At 40.1% G+C, this 23,388-nt stretch overlaps 1 protein-coding gene across 1 annotated transcript in view; it reads left to right on the top strand.

Annotated features, from left to right (window-relative positions):
- The window catches only part of ARHGEF28 (Rho guanine nucleotide exchange factor 28), a 61,353-nt gene that overhangs the window by 25,349 nt on the left and 12,616 nt on the right, over positions 1-23,388 (top strand). Inside the window, exons 15-28 of the mRNA XM_026057424.1 lie at positions 197-447; positions 1,347-1,469; positions 1,866-1,983; positions 2,838-3,092; positions 4,136-4,212; positions 4,925-5,103; positions 5,804-5,898; positions 6,780-6,962; positions 9,656-9,790; positions 10,545-10,639; positions 14,075-14,113; positions 14,212-14,259; positions 16,116-16,595; positions 18,773-19,073. Coding sequence (XP_025913209.1) covers positions 197-447; positions 1,347-1,469; positions 1,866-1,983; positions 2,838-3,092; positions 4,136-4,212; positions 4,925-5,103; positions 5,804-5,898; positions 6,780-6,962; positions 9,656-9,790; positions 10,545-10,639; positions 14,075-14,113; positions 14,212-14,259; positions 16,116-16,595; positions 18,773-19,073 — 2,379 coding nt within the window. The remainder of the gene's footprint in view (positions 1-196; positions 448-1,346; positions 1,470-1,865; positions 1,984-2,837; positions 3,093-4,135; positions 4,213-4,924; positions 5,104-5,803; positions 5,899-6,779; positions 6,963-9,655; positions 9,791-10,544; positions 10,640-14,074; positions 14,114-14,211; positions 14,260-16,115; positions 16,596-18,772; positions 19,074-23,388) is intronic.

Below are 23,388 nucleotides of genomic sequence, written 5' to 3'. Positions count from 1 at the left end.
TCAGTGGGGTACAGTTGAGATAACCATGCCAGAGGTGGATAAATTATGTCTCTTACTGACATAATTTATTAAGTTTGAGGCTAACATGGAAAAAGCATTTATGATCATATATTTGAATATTACTAAAATTTATCATAGAATGTGTGCAGAATGTTCGGGTGATTGCTGTATTATGCTGTCTTCTTTCATACTGCAGAGCTGATGCAAACAGAAGTGCATCACATCCATACCCTGTTCATTATGTCTGAAATATTCAGGAAAGGGATGAAGGAAGAACTGCAGCTGGACCACAGCACAGTGGACAAAATATTTCCCTGCTTAGATGAACTACTGGAGATTCACAGGCAATTCTTCTGCAGAATGAAGGAGAGACGACAGGAATCATGTGAGGGGGGGAGTGAACGTAATTTTGTAATCAGCAGAATTGGAGACATCCTTGTGCAACAGGTAGAGACATCAGATCTGTTAATCATTATGTATTCAGGGTTCTCAAATTAAACAATTTATTGAGTTTAAAACTTTTGTGGGCAGGAAGAGGGCTAAGGTTGCCTCATAAAATTTAAAGATCAGCTCCTCCAGGTTATTACAGGGTGAAACAGTAATGAGAGAAAATCATTGCTGACAGATAACTGTGAGTAGTGATGACCTTGACCCTGTTTGTAATAGAAAGCTGCTCCCATCATTAAATGGATTGCAAAAAATGAAAGTAATGGATACACTTCATTAGCATCCAAGCAGAGGTGTGAAGGACTGAAAATGAGCATGGAAAACAAGCTACCCAGTCATTTCTTGTAGTAATGTGGTATGGTGTATCTCCAGCTGTTGCTCAATAGAGGAGGGGTGGTCGCACAGAGTTTGTTAGCTATAGAGCAGCTAACTTCGTTTGCTTGCTGGCAACAGCTCAGTCTCTGCAATCAGCAGAGTGCAATTTTTCACCATCAGTTAGGCCATTTTCACTCAACTGAACTAAAGAAACCAAGTTGTTGTTACCCTGTCTAGAAGTGGGGTGGAGGTCAGAGGGACACCAATAAGCCTCAAAAGGGATCATGTTTGCAGGGAGGAGAGGAAACACTGTTGTAGTAAGAGTTTTTCCAGACGTTATTGGCAAGGTTGTAATGGAAGTAGCTTGTGTTCTGTCCAGCTTACGTTCCTGTTCTTGCTCTTAAAAATGACTAGCCTGTGTTCATTCAGTAGTGGCAGACCCTATTAGTGAAATTCAGAAAACTTGAGAAATGAGTAGCTTAAAAGTTACAAGTTCCGTATACGTACAAAATATATTAATCCTTAGGTATATGCCTTCCTGTGTCATGCAATGTTGAGCACAATACAATTATTAGTTTCTTCAGTTTTCAGAGGAAAATGCAAGTAAAATGAAGAAAATATATGGAGAGTTTTGCAGCCATCAGAAAGAAGCTGTTAATCTCTTCAAAGAGTTGCAACAAAACAAGAAGTTCCAGAATTTTATTAAAGTAAGTTTTCACAGAATATGATTACTATTGACAAAATGCTCAGAAAATAGATATATAGCTTGTAGTTTTTATTCAAATTTAGGTTCAAAATTACATTCAGTAACACTCTTTTAATAGCTAATAAAAATAGCCAAGTGTTTCCTCCTTAATCAGTGATCTGATAAATTACATTTTTATTTCAAAATTGCGAAAGCTTTGGCTGCCAGTGTGTATTACACACATGTTCCTGTTATAAAGCACCTTATCGCTCAGGATGGCAATTGTTCCTTGGGGGTGGTTCAAATAACCCAGCATTTTGTTTTAGTTTATTCTAACACATTTAGATCACATTTCTTATAGTCAATTGTTATTTTAATGTGTGTTCAGTAGCTAAGGTATCTATCTTTGTCTCTGCAGCTGAGAAATAGTAATCTATTGGCTCGACGCCGAGGAATCCCCGAATGCATTCTGCTTGTCACTCAGCGAATCACCAAATACCCTGTTCTGGTTGAAAGGATATTGCAATATTCAAAAGGTGAGGAAAAGCTTAAGTGGTGCTTCATGTGTGGAATCCAAATGCAATTTTTAGGTAAGAAAATGCAGTATTACAGAATAACAAAGGATGAAATGCACAATTCTTTAGAGAATCAGAACAATATAATTAACTACTATGGGACAATTATCACCTGAACAGTGTGTCTGGTATATATTTTTTGTCAAAGTTAGATTGTGAAAATTTCCAAGGTTTGAGCCAAGTAAGTCACAGAAGTCCAGAAGAGCATACTTGTTTTAGCAAAAGATCTTGAATACAGGATGTGAACTGATTTGGGAACATAACTGGACATTCTCTTAAATAAATTCCAGTGGAGTGTCTTGTAAGTAGGGCTAGGAAAATGTTTCATGAATTAGTGTTCATACTTTCAAACCAAGTTTGAATGACCACTGAGTTTTCTTGGAGCATTTAAAAAATGTTAATAACTTACAGATATATTGCAAAAAATGGGCAATAAGCAAGTATTGCAGAATGTTACATATCCCGTAGCAAACCCTTCATGCTTAAAATCACATTTCAAGTTATTTTTATTTAGTCAGAAGAGTAATACACTATATGACTTACCTAGCCAATAAAAATTTTTTAAATGCTCATAAATATGTCAGAAACTATTTGACATGTAGTTTTGACTACTGAATAAATCTGAGATACATGTCATCTTTTAATATGCAAGACAAACTCTGGCAAAGGCCAGATGTCTTTAGGGTTTCCAGAATATTGATTGCCAGGTTCTACTTAAAATGATGTATGCGTTGATTTAAGCCTTGCTCATGTTGACTGGTTCACATAAAGTAAGGAATGATGTCTACTCTCTCTTTTTTTCTTTTTTCATACAGAAGGAACAGAAGAACATAAAGACTTATGCAAAGCCCTTCGACTAATTAAGGACATGATTGCAGCAGTAGATTTGAAAGTTAATGAATATGAGAAGAAGCAAAAGTTGTTGGAAATTCTTAGTAGGACTGAAAACAAAACATATACAAAGCTGAAAAATGGCCATGTTTTCAGGAAGCAGGACTTGATGAAGAAAGAGAGGATACTTCTTCATGAAGGTTTAGTGTACTGGAAAACAGCTACTGGCCGTTTCAAAGGTATTCCATCCCAGCAGTAAAGTATTTTAACTCTTTATTTGCAAATAGCATATAAAGAGTAAGAGAGAGAAGTTTGAGAGATAAGTTTAAGAGAGAAAATACCTTATTACACTATACTACAACACAAATTTGGGAGGTAATGGTATTGAGAATATGCCACTAATTGCTTGAACAGTGATTCCAAAAGCTGCCATTGTTTGTGGCTAGTATGCTGTATATCTAGGTAAGGCAAGTTCTCATATAGAGCCTGGAAAGATATGAGCTTTTTACATTGCACACTCTGTTGTATTTCCCCCTCCACTCCTTCCTCTTAGTTCTTAGAGTTTGCAGTTTCATTCCATAACATAGATTCTTGACTTGTACGTTTATATTGTTTGCAGTACTGGCTATTAAAAATACTGTATAAAAAAATCACATGCTATTCTTCAGCAGTACTGTGACATCTTCAGTGGAAAAGAAAATCTGAAGCCAAATATGACTGGAGCCTGATTTTTATGTTCAAGCCCAGAATTTGATTTTCAGTGTATAATCACATGTAGCAGTTGGGTTTATTGTTTGGTTGTTTTTTTGGAGCTTATTAATATTCTCTGTACAACTTTATAAAGCTATCTGCTCATTGTTATTCCGGAAATGCTTTCATCAGTATTGCATTGTGCTATGAGTATGTGTTACAGCATAGACAAAACAAAATTTATGTGGGGTGGTTTTTGCCAAGTTGCCAGTGAGCAGCTTGGGGAAGTTGTGCTAACATTTGAGTGAGTGTTTCTCCTTTCTCTGGGCTAGTGTGGACTGAAAGTTCCAGCATTGCTGCAGGAGGGTGGGTAGCAGGAAGTGTTGTCTTTCCCAGGAGATATAAAGTGGTGGCTTACAGTTGCTTTGGGCAGACCATAGTGTAATGCAGATATTTCCTGTTTAGTTTACTGTAGAATTCTATGGGATATTTATTGATCAGGGTTTTTCCCTTTTCAAATATAAAAGAAGTTGTTAACTACAACTGTAATACCTTTCGTTAAAAAACATTCTTTTCTTTTTCTCCTTTCAAGACATCTTAGCTCTGCTTCTAACTGATGTGCTGCTGTTTTTACAAGAAAAAGACCAAAAATATATCTTTGCAGCTGTTGTAAGTATATTATCAGCCTTTTAAATATATATATTACATTTTTATTTGTGTATTTCTCAAAAGTTAGATCCTTTTTCAGGTTATTCTCACACAATGTTTATTTTATTAATCCTGGTAATGTATTCAGAACAGTAATATGCCTGTATATGGAAAATAAAGTTTATTTTCAAAATTAAATAACATTTTTAGGAAGAGGGATGAAAATAGCCAAATGATTAGGTTTTTTTAGGCTCATGTCTCATCTGATTATGAAGATGGGAAGCAGAGCTAGTTCTTTCAATTATCTAAAATAAATTCTAACTTCTAGTTCTGTAAAACAAAACTGAAGTTTTATTTTAACTGCAAATGTAGTAGTAAACATGTATAAAATATGTGAAAGGTCTTGGATAGAAATTCCCTGAACAGTTATGTAAATATAGAGCTTCAGTGCCATTGAGCTTCTGGAATTTGTTTTTAGCATGCACCCAATGCTTTACTCATTATGAATACTGTAAAGTATCTCTCAAAATAATTAAAAAAGATGTCGGAATACTCAAAACTTAGAGCTGTATGCTTGGTGAGAACACACATAGGCTGGCTATAAGTGGCAAGACTACAATTAGTTCAATTAATTGAAAAATCATGCTCTTTTAAGACTATGGTCTTTTATAAGAGATTTTTAGAAAGTCTTTTATAATTTATTTTCTGTATATGCTGTGACTGTTTCCACTAGGACCAGAAGCCTTCAGTTATCTCCCTTCAGAAGCTCATAGTAAGAGAAGTAGCCAACGAAGAAAGGGGGATGTTTCTGATTAGCGCTTCATCTGCAGGGCCTGAGATGTATGAGGTTCACACCAACTCCAAAGAGGAACGTAACAACTGGATGAGGCATATTCAAGATGCAGTGGAAAGGTAGAGGAAAAGGCTTCTGGTTTTCATTCTGCTAGTCCAAAGCAGATGCAAGGTCTGGTAGTCTCAAGGCAGGATCTGGATATTCCTGGCAGTGTGCTCTGCACAGTGGATCCGTTCTGTGAGGCTGGGCTTTCCTTTGAGCTCAGGATTCATGAACTCCAAAACCTCAGGTTCCGTTCTGCCAAATTTCTGGTGTTATTTGTGCTTTCCCACTGAATCATTAGACCCTTCCCTCTCCCTGTTAGATGTCTTTACTAGCCATTTTATGTTTCCCTCACCTTTGCTTTGGCACTGGAGACTTTTCAGAGTCCTGCAGATGTCCACATGCCCTTTTTGGGGAAATCCCCTGTCACTTCAGAAAATGATCTGTTACCTCGGTGTCAGTTCCTTAGGAATGGCAGGGAGAGCTTTGGTCCTCATGAGGCCCAGGGTATGATCAGCACAATAAATTTGTATGAGGGCCAGTCACCAATTCACTGCATAATACAGTCTTGGCATAATTAAAAGGAATCCTTCAGTCTGATTTATATCCAGTTACTGTTTTTTTAAAGAGACAGACAAATGTCTTGCTTGTAGATTGTAGCAGAAGTTGGTGTTAATGTTGTATTTTGTTTACTATGGATGCAATACTTTACTGAAGATTAATATATGATGTGCAGATTTTGCTTTATCCATCTTTGCTTGTCTTTTATCTCTAAAGTTGTCCAGAGGAAGAAGAAGAAGGGAAAATGAGTGAATCTGATGAGGACAGACGTATTGCTGAGGCCAAAGCATCCAGAATTCAGAAGTGTCAAGGTACAGTACCTTTCCTGCTGCTCTGAGAGCTCTCCTGTCCAGAGAGTTCAGAACGAATGAATAACACCACACATACTGGCTGATGGGTTCAGAATGGCTTGATAGGCAGAACTCACAGGGTAGATGATGTGCGATATGAGTTTCCTGAAAGAGAACATTTGTCCAAGCATTTTCTATTTTTGCTACATAACAGAGAGTGCAAAAGAAAAGGAAAAATGATACGTTCAGAATAAACACTGAATTTCCGAGATTAACGTTAAGCTGTCATAGTTTCCTATTTGCAGAAATACCTCATATCTTCACTAACTGAATGGCTTAGTGCTAGTTTATGGCATTTCATCTTCTGCTACTTGATTTTAATCTGAAAATGTAACTAATAGGGATAAATACAGCTTCCTTGACTCCACTACACCCAGTTTGCAAATCTTTCTACTGCCTAGAGGAGAGAAATGCAAGTGATGTCCTTCCTTGAGACAGCCACAGGAGGGGCATTCTTAACTGAGAGTTGATGTTCTTCTCTGGCATTGATGCACTGAATTAGCATTTTTTCCGACTGCCTGAGCCAGGTGCTTTTCTAGCATTGCTTATTGTCAGTGCAACAGGAGGTGGCTGAGAGCCCCAAAGCGCAGCCAAGGCTGCCTCATCAGGGTAGGGCCCTGGCCTGGCTCTCTGCCAGGGTCTGTGCTAGCTTTCATCAGGTCAGACTATGGAATGAATTTGGTTCCTGGCCACTTATAAAAGGCATTGTGCAACTCAGTTGCTCTGTTGCCTCACTTGAGTTAGCAGTGTCTATGTGGCAAAAGGATTAGAAGGGTGAATGGGGTATGTGCTTTGCCTGCAGGGTGTGAAATGTTAATTGAGCGTTCCATTTCTGTTGACAGAATCATTGAATAACCAGGACCAGCAGATCTGCAGTTATTTGGAAGACAAATTGCATATCTATGCAGAGCTGGGAGATATGAGTGGGTTTGAGGATGTTCATGTAGAACCTCACCTCCTTATCAAACCTGATTCTGGAGAAACTCCACAGGCTGCTTCACTGCTGGCAGCAGCACTCAGGGAAGGTGAGTTTGCATAGGAAAACTGAAATGGTGGCGCTCTGAGTGGGTAGATGCTTCAAGGTATCAAAGTACAGCCATGTTGCCCTGTGTTGTGATTCTGTCAAGTCTCAAGAGCTTGGCACTGTCAAAACTTGTCAACAAGACATTCAAGAGAAGTCTCTCAAGTTTATACTTGTCAGATGCATGAGATGGGACCTATCAGGTTATAAGATAAGGAACATGTTTGATGCATAACATCATGTGTAAGCAGGGCCGTGGTGCTAGATGGCATCTCAGGAGTGTTTCATTAGCTAACCTCCTTGCAGTACAGCCTTGTGAAATACATCACAGGATGCAATACAGTATTGTATCTGGTCCCTGACCCCACCTACTTTGGTTGGCTGGTGACAGATCAGAATCATGTAAGGTCACATACAGACCAAACTGCAAGTGATCTTGGCAGCTCTGCCAAGAAAGACCTGCCATAGTTGCTGTAGGAGCTGTGTTTTTCTGCATACTCTCTAGCAGGAAGCTGAGAGCATTGTCCTGTCTGCAGTGCTGTCCTCCGAAGGAAGGAGGGGAATGATATTTTTGGTTGCCATGTCCTATTGGAAGTTTAACTAAACTCCTGTTAAACTCAGCTAGAAAGAGTCCTAGTAAAGTAAGCCATATCCAGCATGGGCCTTGTACTTTGAAAGCCTTCCTGTGATTATAAGATGTAGACTTCAGAGCTCTTTGAGAAGTCAAGTGTGCAAAAGTTAGGCATCACTGAGAGTGAGAAGAGGAATGGGCTAAATAATGACATTTCAACCTATAAAGCAACAAGGGCTGACCTCCATCATCATTATGAAATCAGAGAGCACTTTTAATGAAAATATTCTTCTCTAGACAGAGAATATAGGCCAGTGATGCTATGGTAGATGTCATTTTAGCAGCTAAAATGATAGCCTATAAATACACACCTAATTCTGCCCACTTCTGATTTTCACTTTCTCTCATGCTAATGTTGCTGTGGATGATGTCTTGGATTTCAGGGCTCTTCAGCACAGTGTAATGAATTTGCAGCAATTCATGAATATCATTTTCCAGTACAAAAGTACTAGGTTCCTAAGCTAGTAGCAGAGTCTATGGGACTCCTCTTCACAGTAGCTAAGGATAAAATTAGGGAGCATTTAAGCCAGTTGGGTATACACATATCAGTGGGATACATCCAAGGGTGCTGAGGGAGCTGGCCAGTGTCATTGTGAGGCTGCTGTCTATCATCTTTGAAAGATCGTAGTGATCAGAGGAGGTTCCTGATTACTGGAAGGCAACCATCACACCCATCTTCAAGAAGGAAGATAACAGGAACTACAGATCAGTGCATCACCTCAATCCCTGGGAAGGTGGTAGGGCAGATCCTCTTGGAAGCAAATTCCAACCACATGGTGACTGGGAACAGCCAGTGGGGATTTATCAATGGCAGACTGTGCCAGACCAACTGGACAACTTTTTATGGTGAGGGGAGAGCAGTGTATGTATGTTGTTTACCTTGACATCAGCAAGGCCTTCAGCACAGTCTGCCGTAGTATCCTTATAGCCAAATGAGATATGGACTGCATAACCGGATGGAAAATTGTTTGATCTGCTGGACTTGAAGGGTTATGATCAGCAGTGCAAAGTACAACTGGTGACTTGTTGTAAGCGAGTTCTCTCAGGGATCAGCACTGAGACCAATGCTATTTAACACATTCCTTAGTGAAGTGAACTGTGAATTGAGTACACTGTCAGCAAGTTCATGGGTGACATCAAATTAGGAGAAGGGATCAGCATGCTGGAGGGTAGGCTGCTCTTCACAGAAACCTCTGCAGACTGGAAAAATGGGCTGAGAAAAACCTCTAGAAGTTCTACAAAGGCAAATATGAAGTCCTACATCTGGGATTGAGTCACCCCACATGTTGGTACAGGCTGGACATTGACTGGATAGAAAACAGCTTTGCAGAAATGAAGCTAGGGGTCCTGATGGACAGTGAGTTGGACATGAGCCAGCAATGTACCCTTATGGCAAAGAAAGCCAAACAGCATCATGGGCTGCATTAGGAGGAATGTTGCCAGCAGGTGAAGGGAGGCGATCCTTCCCCTCTGCCAGCCCTTGTGAGACCACAACTGGAGTGCTGTGTCCAGTGCTGGGCTCCCCACTGCTAGAGACATGGACATACTGGAATGAGTCTAGCAACTCCATTTGAAGTGAGTCAAGATGATTAAGGGGCTGGAGCACATGATGTATTAGGAGAGGCTGAGAGAGATGAGTCTGTCCAGCCTTGAGAGGAGATGGCTTGGTGGGATCTTTTTGCTATCCTCAACTGCCTAATAGGAGGATACAGAGAAGACGAAGTCAGACTTTTCATGGAGGTGCATGGTGGTAGGAAGAAAGGCACAAGCTAGAACATGGGGAATTCCAATTAAATAAGAGGAAAAATTATTTACCATGAGGGTGGTCAAAAACTGGAACAGGTTGCCAGAGGGGTTGTGAAGTCTCTGTCCTTGGAGATACTAAAAACTTATCTGGACAAAGCCCTGAATGACCTGATCTTGTTGGACAAGCTTTGAGCAGGGGGTTGGACTAGATGACCTCCAAAAGTCCCTTCCAGATAAATTATTCTGTTATTCTATGTCACTGATCAATGCATAAAGCACCTACTTAAAGCATCTCTAATTCTTCACATCTTCCTCTCTAGTTGAAAGTCTCCAAGTTGCTGTAATATCATCATCACAAGCGAGTGAAACAGAAAGATCATCAGAGGAAAGTACTGAAGAATTAAGCTCGAAACACAGACTTAGGGCAAATGAAATCTTGGAAACTTTTCCTGATGGTGAGTAAAACTTAATGCTTTTACATATTCACATTGTCAAACTGATTGATACAGGAATTCTTTTTGGAAGGCTTTTTCACACTATGGCAGAATCAATCAAAACCAATGTAATAAAAGTTGTCTTTGGGCAAATGTTAAAATAGTGTAAATTGTCATATGGCTTCATTGAAATAAATAGATATTTGCATCCACTGCAGCTTTTCCATAGCACATGTCTGCAGTCAGCATTATTGAGTCAGATTTGTATATCTTCATACATGATACCCAGATGCTTTCTAGTCATTTTTGCTCAGTTCCATAGCAAATCTATACTGCAGTGTAGGCCGTTTCCTGAGTCAGCCAGTTTTAATCAGAAGCCTGAAAATCAATTGATTAGCAGGATTGACATTCCAATCATTTCAGCTGTAAAAAGTATAACATGGTTTTCTAATCTTGCACTGAAAATACAAATAAAATCCTGTAAAAACCTTTGCTGCAGAGCATTTTCAGTGATATGGCTGTATTTATATCCTAACTTTTGTAAGTGAGACACTTCTAATTTTTAAGGTAGGAAAACCAGATTATCCTGCCTATGCCATCCTTTCTTCCATATGGGTATTTCTCATCCCTAGAATCTATTAGCTAGCTCCAAATTATGTAACTCTCTAATTTTAGGATCCTGTGAGTAGCTGTAAGAAAGTGTGCCATTTATTTCTGTAGTCAGAATATGTTTTGATACCTTTCTCATGCATTCCATTGGGGTTTTATTTGTTAGATGCAGAAATGAGAGGAGATGAAGAATCATCTGAAGTCTATCTCAGTGCTAGCCCTGTTGAAAAGGAAATGGCAGTTGCCAGTCTCAAGGATAAGGTATCGTAACTGCTTTCTCTTGCTGTGTTGCTCTTACCACTCTGGGCACTGGGAGTGTAACTGCTGTTCAAGTTCCTACAAGGTATCTAAAGACTGTTCCAAAACCCAAAGCACAGAATAGGCACATTTCATCCAAGTCCAGATAATACAATTTAATAAAGGTCACTGTAGTTAACAATCAATTTAAAAAAGCAATCATAAACAATCCAGACCCAGAACAATTTTTCTGCCAGGCTTACAGATCCAGTACCACTCGTATGGGCCTCTTAAGGGCCTGATTCTGTGCTGTCATCCTTCAATACATCCATCTCTGTGGCACTGATAATAGTATTCCCTCTACTCCGTCTTCCTTTTCTCAGGGTGATGAGTCTCCTGCAATGGCAGAGACCTCAGCTAATGCAAAGACTTGGGCACTGGAGAACTTCCTGCTGGGAACAAGCATATAAAATAGGATGGATTCTTAAAAATAGGTTTTACTCTTAAACAAATCTGTAGAAAAAGCAGACCCAAAAGTCAATTCGAGGCAGAATTATGAATGAGAAATTTCAGGTAGCAGCAGAGAGCGTTAGAACAAGAGCAGTATGAACTGTTGTGTGGAAATAAACTGAAATATAATAATTAATGTAATAGAGTCCTTAGATGGAGAAGTGGGACCATAGAAAGGAATAAAGGGGAGAGACAAAATGAGAATAGAAAATACATGACTGGAAATAGAAAGCAAAGTTTGCTAGAAAAAGTTTACTAGATATTTAGCATTGGGGTACCCTGTCTGCATCAAATCTGAAAGAGGTCTGAGTGCTTGAAACCTTTTCTGTTTTGCCTAGCTGTTTCTGTAAGACTTCTACCAATATTCTATCTCCCTATAAACCTTGCCTCGTGTTTAGCTTTAGGTCATCACCTGCCAGACTGCTGTGCTAGAAGAGGGTAGGAAGAAGAGTGGATCTGGCAAAAAAAAAAAAAAAGTCTATGTGAGGGAATACAGAAGCTAGGTGAAATGAAATAGAGTAACCTGACAGAGCATGGAGGGGCTCAGATCTAGCCTATTAAAAGTTTCAGTAGCTCCACACCAAAACATTGCCATTAGGGTTATAGAGAAGATGGAGCCAGGCACTTCTGAGAGGTGCACAGTGAAAGGACAAGAATCAACGGTTACAAGTTGCAGGATGGGAAATTCTGACTGTACGTAAGGGGAAAAAAAATCACCATGAAGGGTGGTTGAGTACTGGAACAGGTTGCCCAGGGAGGTTGTGGGATCTCCATCTGTAGGGGTTTCCAGGACTTAACTAGATAAAGAGCAATCACATCTAACTTTGAAGCTAGCCCCACTCTGAGCAGCGGGCTGGAACAAGTGGTCTTCAGCGAGCCCTTCCAACCTTAGTTATTATTCTGTTCTAGCATATCATTTGGGCAGCACTCATGTCACATCTTACTGTGTAATGATGAGACTTACCAGGAGATGGCAGAAGAAGCACATGAACCAGGTGCGGAAGGCCTCCAGGGCAAAGCGGTTCTGCAGCCTCCCTGGGCTGCTGGGGATGCTGCTGTGGGCTGCGGGCTGGCTCTGCAGAGCTCAGCCCAGCTGGTCTGCAAAACGGTAGCCAGGACACCAAAATGAAAGCCACAGCTCCTGGGGCTGGATGCTGACCACACAGCAGATGGAAGAAAGTTGCCTGTGCAGCACAGGGGATCTGAAGTGGGCAGCCGTGGGACATGGTCCCCGTCTTGGCCTGCCCCCCTCTTCTGCTCCTAGTTTTGCACCAGGAGCTGGGGGAGAGTGGCGGGGGAGTGGTGGTGGCCCACAGCATGGATTGTAGACTTGAATATGATTCCTCAGTCCTAAGCAGGTTTAGAGGACTTGTGCTGAAACTGTACTGGTGCAGCTGCAACGCTGTTGTCACCCCAGCTAGCCAGGCTAAACCTGACTCAGTTGCATCCCCCAGCGCCAAAGTCCCGCTGCCCTGCTGCCGTGAGGAGACCGTAGGTGCTTGGGTTGGCCGCTTGCTACCTCTTAGCGATGCCAAAGCCAGCTGAGCCTTTAATTTCACTGTATACCTCCTCTTTTAAATTAAATAGGCTTTCAAAGAATAAAAGAAAGGGAACAGTTGACCCTGCCACGCTGTTGAGCATATGGGCTCTCCTGTGTACACTAGCTCCTCCTCACCCTGCCTGCATGTCCTTCTTCTCTCTCTCCCTCACTTCTTTTCCCTGCTCTTCCTCCTTGCGTGCGGCTCATCTCTGCAGCCTGGCGGAGGGAAGGCAGAGCTCCCTTGTGTCAGTCCTCATGCTGCATAGGGACAGACATGCGAAATCTTCTGCTTCTCGCTGCAGAGTGGGACAGTTGTTTGGGTCATGGTGCAGTAGGAAGAGGAGGTGAAGATGCGGGGAATAAAAGCAAATACAGAAGGGAGATAATAAAAGAAAAGGAGAAGGGGTGAAGGAAGTGCAGCAGCTGGGGCTCACTTTCACCTTAATCTGTCTGCATTTTGAGCTGTATTTTGGGGCTTGGCCTTTATGATCTTCATTTTCAGTTATCACAGCTAAATAGAGCAGCTGCTTTGTTCTCTATAATGGAAAATGAGACTCAGTAGAGAACTCAGGAGAGTCAGAGAAAGAACAAATATTCCCAGAACCCTCCTCCACTCCTCTGAAAAAAGCTAACAGAAATCATACAGGAAGTCTTTTCAATGTAGCCTCAGAAGGGATTGTGTTTTATTTCTCCACTTTTTCACCTTACCTTTCTCAGAGGAGCTGTTTTTCATACTGAAAGGATTATGGGTGGCTTCACCCCATAAATTCAAAAAGGTCCTTAGGAAAAGGGAATTGGGTGGAAAGTGTAAAATGGCTGAGTCTGCTCGGAGAGCAGCGAGCCTGATTGCAATGTACAGTAGTAAGCACACTGGTAGATTTTTCAGAGGACAGCAGGCACTCAGCCTTGGCTTAATGTTTCTCAGCACATTTAAGGCATTTACCATAACCTGCTAACACAACTTCTGTTAGCTTCTTGCTGTATTAGTACCTTGATTTTTGAAGAATCTTGAGCTGTTTCATCTGACTATAAGTAATCTAAACCCACTCCGCTGTATATACAGAAGTCTGGTTACTGTATTTCAAAACTGTCAAATAAACAAAGCATGAATGGAAATGTCGTTTCTGTGTATCATTAGTCACAAGAGGATTAAAATTGTGGATGAAATATTTTTGTTTTTACAGTTGTGCTTAGAATCTCTAGTGATTTCCACGGAAACTCTAGTGTTGAAGAATTATTAGTCTTCATAGGTTATTGCCTCTGTCTTTTTTCACATACCCACAAAAAGGTTTGACTCAGCACTGCATATATTAGCAATGTGAATGTCTCCACTACTAAAAAAAAATTACCTAGAAGATACAATTGTAAAGTTAACAACTACTTTTTAAAGCAACATGTGTTTATTTTAGGGAGGAAGTATGAGTTTCCCAGGATCTACAGGGACAGAGGTGAGTTTGCTTAAACCCCAGACAGAATATACTAACATTTATTAGTGGTTAGTTAACAGCAGTTAAAGCTTTGAAAATCCTTCTCTTTTATTTTCTAGATTGTACAAGCAATCCAGAATTTAACCCGTCTCTTGTACAGCATACAGGTGACTACTCCACTGTTAACTTTGTAGAGTAATGAGTCTTAATAATTTACTTCTTAAGGTTTGTTTTTTTTATCTTGCCCTACTTTTAGACACTGTCAGTGATATTCAGCTCTTCTGAATATTGTGTAATTTGTCATATAATATATTGTTATTGTACATCAGAGATGTGTTTCATTTAAGGACTCCATGATGCTTTCTTGGAGATCATTTCCCCCCCCAGAAGGATGTGTGTACAGTCCAAAAATCTAGGGACAAAGTTAAATTGAATTGATGCGATTTCATGTAGAGATTTTTGAAATTATAGTTCAAAACGTTCAGAACTAAGTATTTTGTTTAGAATAGTCTCCTGGCTACTTCTAAACAGCGCACTGCCACATAGCAGCAAATCAACCCATTATAGATTTTTTTAATTAAATTAATTATTATGTGTGTTCTGTAGGGCCTTAGTCTGACATTTTTGCCTCTTTCATGCCAAGTTTGAATATTTGTATTTATTTTTTCCTATTTAGATGCAATTTTAAGGTTTTATTTCAAAATGTTTCATTTCAATATGTTTGATTTTTAAATCTTCTTGACATTGTCATATTTCATAATAAACCTGGATATCTTGGGTTTAGAAGTTAGGTGGATTGAAGCAATGCAAAAGCAAAATAAAAAGCTTTTAATTTAGGCAAAATTTTTGAAAAACAGAAAAATAAATGACTTAATGCCAAAGGCAATAAAATAAGGATCAGCATCACACCTTATTGTTCAGACCATGAAAATTTGCATAAGCTGGCAGTATAGGTGCAGAGAAAAAAGTAGAGGATCTTGTCCTTGCCCTGTTTACAAATCACTGGAACTGACCCAATACTGGGGGAAGAGCCAAGAAATGTGGGAACTGCACGTTGCATAAAGCTAAAGAGTCTTTCTGGAGTGGATGGCATGGGGTGACTGGGTTGTGAGAATTTTCTGGGAATGCCTACTGAAGTGGATTCCCATGTCAGCTCTTGGAAATAGGCTATGGATTAAATGCCTCAGTAGATCTAGGGCTTTCTTGCCTTTTTTTTTTTCCTCCTTCTTAATCCCAGCTATTTTTTTGGTATTATTGGAGGATGTCACAATCTTTAATGCAAACAACATCCCAACATCCTTGTGAAGGATGGAACATAGCTATCTCTGTTGTAAAATAAACAATTGAAACAGCAAAACTGAAATCATGATTATACTACAGATTTCTGTTGGCACAGATAACTCAGGTGTGTGGAAGTCCTGACGACATGGCTATGTTGGCAGGTGCCTGTAGTATTGATGTTAGTAAGACTACACTGGTGCAGGTCAGCCAGGAGAGCCTTAGGGCTGGAGCAAGCTATACTGGAAACAGGGCAGTTTTCCCCATAGCATTCTTAGCATACATCTGGCCTCTGACTCGTCCAAGGTCACACAGGAAATCTGTAGCAGAGCGAGATTTAAGCCCTGAATTCCCTTCTACTAGACCATTGCCTTAACGCTCTCTTTAACCATAAAAGATGCTGTATTCTTATGTGACTGAACTGCATCTGATAGAACAGGACCCCAACTGTAATCAAAGTGCATAGGCACAGCTGTAACATAAACATTACATACAATAATACTAAGTGCAAACCAGAAGCACTGTTAAAAGTGCTTGAAATGGTTGAGTGCTTTTAGAAACATCTCTTAATATAGGCATGAACACAGAATTCTCTACTTGCATGATGAATAAACTTCAAAAAAGCATTAAGCACTGATATTAAGGGAGGATGAAACATTTTTATATAATGCTTGTATGGAAAAATGCAACACCAGATAAATGCTAGTATTTAAACTTTTGTATTTGATTTTGTTGCGGTGACTAGGCAGCATTAACTATCCAGGACAGCCACAGAGAACTCCATAAGTTACTCCTGCAAGAGAACGAGAAGACCAGTCGGGGTCACAGTTCTCGGGTAAACCTCCTACTGGAACAAGAAAAATATAGGAATTTGGAAAAACAAAGGGAGGAGCTGGCAAACATACGCAAACTTAAGCAGCAGTTTCAGCAAGAGCAGCAGCACTGGTCCCGGGAATGCGAGCAGCGGCAGTGGGAGCAGGAGGCAAGGGAGAGCCGACTGGGGCAGCGGGAGAGGGAATGTGGGTGTCAAGAGGAACTGCTTGAGCGGAGCCGTGAGGCACTGGAGCTGCAGCTGCAGGAGTACCAGCAGAGCCTGGAAAGGCTCCAGGAGGGCCAGAAAATGGTAGAGAAAGAAAAAGACAGTGTGAAAATGCAGCAGAAGCTCCTCTGGCACTGGAAGCACAGTCGTCAAAGCGGCCTGTTTTCGTCCTCAGGGAGCCATGAGGTATATGTTTCCCCACCGTAATTATATCCCTAACTCCAGAGCTGTAGAAGCTTACACTGAAGAAGAGACTAGTACATCTGGGTTTTTGAGAGCAGTCTTGTTTCTTGGTTGGTAACTTAATGAGTGAGTCTGTGGGAAGCTGAGGTTCAGGTATATCTAAGGCTTTATTTTAAGCTGGGAGCCCTGCAGAAATCATATTCAGACCCAAGGGTATTAAATTGAGGAGATGGAAATTGTAACTAGGAGAATCTGTGTTTTATTCTGCTTTGCCACCAAGTGATAGGGGTAAACATTGGCTTCCCTCTGGCTAGAGACACCCTGCTCTCACTTAGAGCAAAGCTAAATCATTGTAATGTTTGAGCCGCTTAAACCTTTTATGAAGAGTCTGCAGCCACTGTCCTTATTTCTGGACAACAGTACTCTTTCTAGTGAGGAACAGAGGCTTCTCCAGGAGTGGGAAATTCCTGGCTGCCATAAAGCCTACGTATTAGCCCCTTTGCCTGCTGTCTTGTTCCCCTGCAACAAGCAACCTCTTAGGGGAAGAAGGTGGTGTGTGGCTGCTTTGTGCTCCATCCCAACACCCTTGGCAATATAATTGCCTAAAGATGGTCATTATTAGCTGATGTAATTTAGATCAGCTCTGAGTCTGCTTAAAGATTTAATAGTAAAAATGATTAAGTTTTTATTGAAGCTGAGGCTGAAGAAGAGAGGCAGACTCTGAACTCAACTGGTTGGGCTGGCTGGGTGCTTACCTGCTGGGTGGGCCCTGGGCTCTAGTCCCTGCACTGGTGAATAGTGTCTTAATTTCCATTACTGTTCTTTAAAGCACCTGAAAATCATAATGTTTTTGCTTGGATTTTGCATGTATTAAAAGCTCTGTGATTCAAAATTTTTTTTTCCCCAGTATTCATTTTCACAAGAAAAACTTTAAAGCCCTTCTTCAGGCCATCACCTCGCTAGTTCTTCAGCTGGCAACTGACCTGTAATGGGCAGTGCAAGTTAGGTGTCTAGGCTTGTGCCCATAGGAGGAAATGAAGGACTGGCCCCTGGCCTCCCCTTTTTCATCCAGCTTTTGTGAACACTGTGTGAACATGACTTACCCATATATGCTCACCCAGCCCGAACAGTGAAGGCACTACATATTAGTATAGTTTGCAATAAAATTTTGACTAATTTGGCAGTATTTATGAAATGGGTGAGAAACAAAAACTGAACTTGCCCATCAACTTTAATGAATGGAACTTTTGAAATTCTGGGGGGAGAGGAGGTTGAAGGATGGTAGCCTGATGCAGGGATGGCCAGTATTTCACAAATCGAGAGCCAAATAATAAAAGGTTTAGTGTTAAAGAGCCACAAGCTTTAAGTAGTTCTCAATCTGGTATTCCATGTGTAAGACTACTTGTATTCTTATTTCAAGTAAACTGCATGGCATTTAATGCATGCCAGCCCTTGGGATCTTCTTTGTTTTGCATTTTCCACTATCATAGTCTTTGCAGCAGCAGAGAGCTGGCTGAGTGGTAGTCCAGTCAGTCAGCACTCCCAGCCCTATATTTTTGCAGTTATGCTGAGCCATAAGTTCACTAGCTAGTACTGGATGGCCAGATATTGCAGCCACTGATGGCTTCTGCTTCTGCTTTTTCATGAGCATAGCTTGCATGTGGGGAGTCTTTGCAGGGGTTGCATTTTTAGCCCCCAGGAGCCACGTGCAGCTTGCAGAATGCTATTTATTGTCCCTGATTTGACTGATGCAGTCCTATTGCTTATGTTCCCATGTCTATATAAGGTGCAATGTTATCTTTGGATTGCAGTGTACACAGGCTTACATATCTGAAATGGTCTCTTATTGAGCCACTGGGCAAAACATTAATCCCCTAAAAGGAGTAAACTCAGTACCTCCCAGGTATCAGCCCTTTGTTGTTTGCTATTTTGCAATTTTTACTGTGTGTTCCTGTGTTTTGAGAGGGGCTGAGACAAAATATACTAGATTATTCCTGTTCTATTCCTGAACATACAACCAATTTAATATATTTCAGTCTTAATGTCTTGGAAATTAAGTGGCAATTTGTTATGAATCCTCATTCCTTCTGGAAGTTAACTTATAGTATCCTGGTAGAAGGATTCTTCTGGAGCTGGACAAAGGTGAAAATGCTGTTTTCTTGCATTTTTTTCTTCTGCAGATAATGGGACATAATTCTTCGGACAGCTTACATGGCGAAAATTCATTCTACTTCAATGAAGCTGTAGTACATATGTCTCTAAGCAGTTTCAACAGATCAGATTCTCCTCTAGTTTATGAGGATGGTGTGCATGGGCTGAACATCTCAAATTCTGATACAGCAAGGACTAGTGAAAATCAGGTGCACCTCAAAATGGACACTTCTTGCCAGCCAACATTGACCAATGAACTCTGGAAGTCCTCTGGCCCTTACCAGCAGGTGTCTTTCTCCTGCAAAAGCAACAAGGATGCATTTAATAATGGTAATTAATACTTTATTATTTAACAGATAGTATGGACAGTATGCTACCTCTCAGAATGATTAGTTCTAGGAACGAAAGCAACTTGGCAGCAGTGGAAGCAAGAGATTTTGCTGAAACAATTGTATGCCCCTTTGTTGTGCTTGTCAAGGATAGAGGAGAAAATGAGCAGGACAGAACAAAAATACAGTAAGTTTTTGCATACAAGATATCTCATCTGTCTGCATAAAGGTATTTGGTATGTCACTGTCTCCAGATCCTTTCCCAGTGGTTTGTTGGGATTTTTTTTATTCTCTCTTGCGTTTTACTGACTGCTATAAAACATATGTGCATTACTTGGTAGGTCCAAGTTAGAATACCTTTTGATTTACCAGCTTAAATTGATAATCTGTGCTTGAAGACCATCCTCTTTTCTTCATTGAAAATGAACTGAGAGTACCTTGAAAGAGTCTGCTGTTGTGGAAAGAAAATGACTTCACTTCTAAAGGATAATATCGTTTTTAACAATAAGTAGCCGTTTGTTAAGTGTAGCTCTTACTGCCTTATCTTTTTTTTTGTTTTTATATTTTTCCAGAATCCCCAAAGTTACATGGATTCTGTGGTAGTTATTGATTGTGGCTACCAAAATGAGTAGAAGAGGGCTTGTATCTGAGCACTGCACAGTGCACTGGAAATTCCCTGAAGAACTTTAAAACATGCTAATACTAAACTCTAAAGTATCTAGCTTTTATTTCTCATGTTGCACAGTGCTAGTTTTGATCTTACTTGGTATCTTCATTCATTCATTATGGTCAGAGTTGTAGAACAGCTTGTAAATACACAACATCTGAAAGTCATAGGGGACCATCATGCACTTTTGGCATAATACATTAAATGATCTGGCCAGGTTTTCCCACACAACTTCCTTTGGGATCCCTGTGACACAAGGAAAGTCAGCACTCCAGGGCCTGAGCTCCCATCTTTTCTGCAGCTATTGAAGTTGTAGTTCAGACAAAAAAGTCCTTGATTAAGGAACTGGCTCCTTAATACTCTTTGTAATGTATTAAATAGGCATCCACTACAGTCTTACTAGAACAACATCATCCCCAGCATACAGATTGCCAAAATAGCATTTTATAATCAAAGGTAGGGCAGACTAGTCTCATCACCATAATCAGCAAACCAAGCTGATTAGTAGAAGAGATTAATATTTCTAAAAATGCCTAAATAATTAGCCTGGTGAAACCTGTTCGGGTTTGACTGAAGCTGCCATTTTAGTAATAGGTTAGCTAAGCTAGTGCAAGTTTGAAAAGGAGCACATATGTGGGTTTATACCTCTCAAAAGTGGATTAGCTTGCACTGGCGAAGGTTCAGATGCAAGCTAACCAGGATACTCTGTATTGAGCACACATGAGAGAGCCTGGTTTAATTAAACTGGCTTGCACCTATTTAATTGCACTGATTCTGAGATAACCTGGTGGTGCTTCTGAATGCAAAGATGCCCTTCACCTACAGTGGGCTGACAACAGGCCAGCGCTGCATTCAGCTGCTGTCACGGCCTCTGGTGTAGCCACCCTTATCTTGCTCTGGTAACGGCAGCAGTGCAGTCCCAGCAGGCTGGAGAGCAACACTGGCTACAAAACCTGCCCAAGAGGTAGAGTAACAGGCTAGTTGAAATCTCTCTGGTTAGGCTAAGTCGTATCTGTAAAAGCTGTAGTTACTGCCTTGCTTGAGTCACAAAACACCTTTGGCAACACAGGGCAGCAGATACTTGCAGCATCCTGATGGCGCAGATGGTGTTGTGAAGCCCCCAGCACATTGCTAGAGCAGGCAGGGTTGTGAACCTCCCCCGAGATAGATGTGCGATCATATTCCATAATCATATTTGTAACCTGGAGGATGACAAGTATTTTATACTGTGATCATGCAGTGCATGAGTCTGCATGATTCAGGCTTACTGCTGTCATGCACCATGAGCTGCCGTATGGGGAGCAGGGAATGAGAAGAACTCTAAACTTCCACCGAAAGACAGATGGCATCTGAATCCTCTCCCCCTCCCCCCAGCAAATGACTCCACGCATGGAAATGAAGTAAATCAGTTGTTCTTAAGCAATATGAATCAAGCTGGACAGTATGAATGTTTCATACGAGGAAGCTGGGTCCTTTGTGGTGGTGGGTTTTGGCCATGCTTTTTCCCTACAGTTTAGCGGAAGCTAAGAAGATCTCTGACCTTGTGCTTGTGTTTCCTGACTCCTCTGCAGAATAAAGACAGTTCTGATCACTGTGAAGGAAAGCTGTTGGGGGTGCAATGAAAGAAATACCAGGAAGAGTTTGAAAGCTAGCTGAAACTTTTCATATTCTTGTGCTGACAAAAGTTTCATGACATCTTTCTGCATTTTTCAATGAGCTCTGTGTGTGAAGTTTCATAATTCTATTTGTAAAATTATTCCTAAATAATAAGTCAAAACAGAATTACAAAACACATAGTGAGTATGGTTTACTGGAAATGTACGTATCTTGAGGATGGCCATATCTTGCATATACTAAGTTTTGTGTGCGTGGTACACGATAGAAATTTCTTGGTTTTGATTAATTTTCTTTGATTTATTAGGCATCCTGTAAGAAGTCAGAAGTCTGTTTAAAAAAAAACCCTTAATTTATTTAATTAGAAACACTACCTGTTCGTGTTGCCAGGAAGTTAATCATGCTACATTCTACTGTATGTTAAATACTATGCAATTTAACTTCATAAATATACCCAAATGGAAATAGCTACATTCCTCCAGTGCATAATTTTCCATTCATATTTTCTAAGGTAAGACATATGTCTCTTCGCATAGCTAGCATCATGATTTTATATCATTGTTTTATGTGTATGGGAGGGAATTTTACTAAAAACCTTGGGGCAAGTTCCCACAAAGCAGAAACTGGCACAAGTACACTCACTAGAAAAGGTGTGTCAGTCAACAGGAGGAAAATATGATTGAAAGAAAAATGTGTTAATGCTTTACACTAATGGTTATGAAATTATCTGTATGAAAGAAGACAACTACTTTAGCTAATTAGGAATCAGAGGAAATATAGGTTTTGTGTCAGACTAGACTGAGAATTGAATAAATTACATCTTGCATTTAATTGACATGTCAGGTTAACTAGCCAAAGTGATGCCTAAGGATTTACCTATAGATTCACCTCTTTGATTTTAGGAATCCATGCAATTTTAATTCTTTTAAGCTTTAAGGTGAACAGCATTGCAGTACCTGCTACTGCCTTTCATTTTTGTTATTCAGATGTTGTAGCTACAGAAATAGAGTTGAAAAGTGATAGATCTGGAAAACTGCACTGAAACTTGATTGTGAGACTTTTTTCCAGACATTTGTAGTGTTAGCATGAAGGATCTTTATGCATGATATAATGAAAAATGTAGTTTAAATCAGGACTGGGAGCATATAAAAAATTGTGATCTCCATAGACAACCGAATGCGAAGCCAGAGGAAAAAAATAGGGCTCTCTTTGACTGATGTGGTTTTAGTCTTTCTTAAAGGATGGAAATTTGTAAATATATGCACATTAGCAAACGAGATGGTTTGATTTTGGCAAAAGAATYCATTCACAGTGGTTTTCATCAAAGAAAGTGGTTTCTAGAGATGTAAAATACTTAATTCATGATAGAAAAAAAACAAACAATATGTAGCATCCAATAATTTCAATTTTTTCGTTATCTTTTATAAGACATTCCTTTCCTATTCCTGAAGGCAGATAAATGATAATTGTTCTACTGAACCTGTTCTTAAAACTGTAGATCAGATTCATTTGGTTTAGTTTCCTATTGGTAATGTGTGAGATGAGGTCTAGAACAACATATTCTTTCTCAGCAGCCTTAACACTGGTTATGACCTAATGATATTATATGAAAGTATCTGCATATGTTTGCATAAGGGAAGCTGAGAAAGGTAGTGTATGGGCCTGGCTCTTTTCTCATTGTATTTGTGTAAGACAAGTCTCTTGTAGTCAGAAGAGTTATACAATGTAAAGCTGATGCAAGTGTGATAAAAATCATGTGAAATATGCTTCGTACCACGGAGTGTTAAAAGCCATCTGAAATGTACAAGCTGTTTCCCCATGGTTCCAAGTCAGAGAAGGATTTTGGCAAGTGCTTAAGTCTCAGTAACTTAGAGCCTTATTCAAATAAGCATAGTTATTGCTGCCAGCGCTGGAGGTGGTTAATGGGATCCCACACTGAGGGCTTTGTTGAATAAGGTTGCTTTCATTGGTTGGAACCTGTTAAATAATGAATAACAGGTACAAAAACGGTCATCACAGCTCTGCATATGTGACC

The sequence above is a fragment of the Apteryx rowi genome, unplaced genomic scaffold (genome assembly GCF_003343035.1).
Source record: "Apteryx rowi isolate R43461 unplaced genomic scaffold, aptRow1 scaffold_139, whole genome shotgun sequence".
Classification (NCBI taxonomy): domain Eukaryota; kingdom Metazoa; phylum Chordata; class Aves; order Apterygiformes; family Apterygidae; genus Apteryx; species Apteryx rowi.
This window is presented reverse-complemented; position numbering and strand designations above follow the sequence as displayed.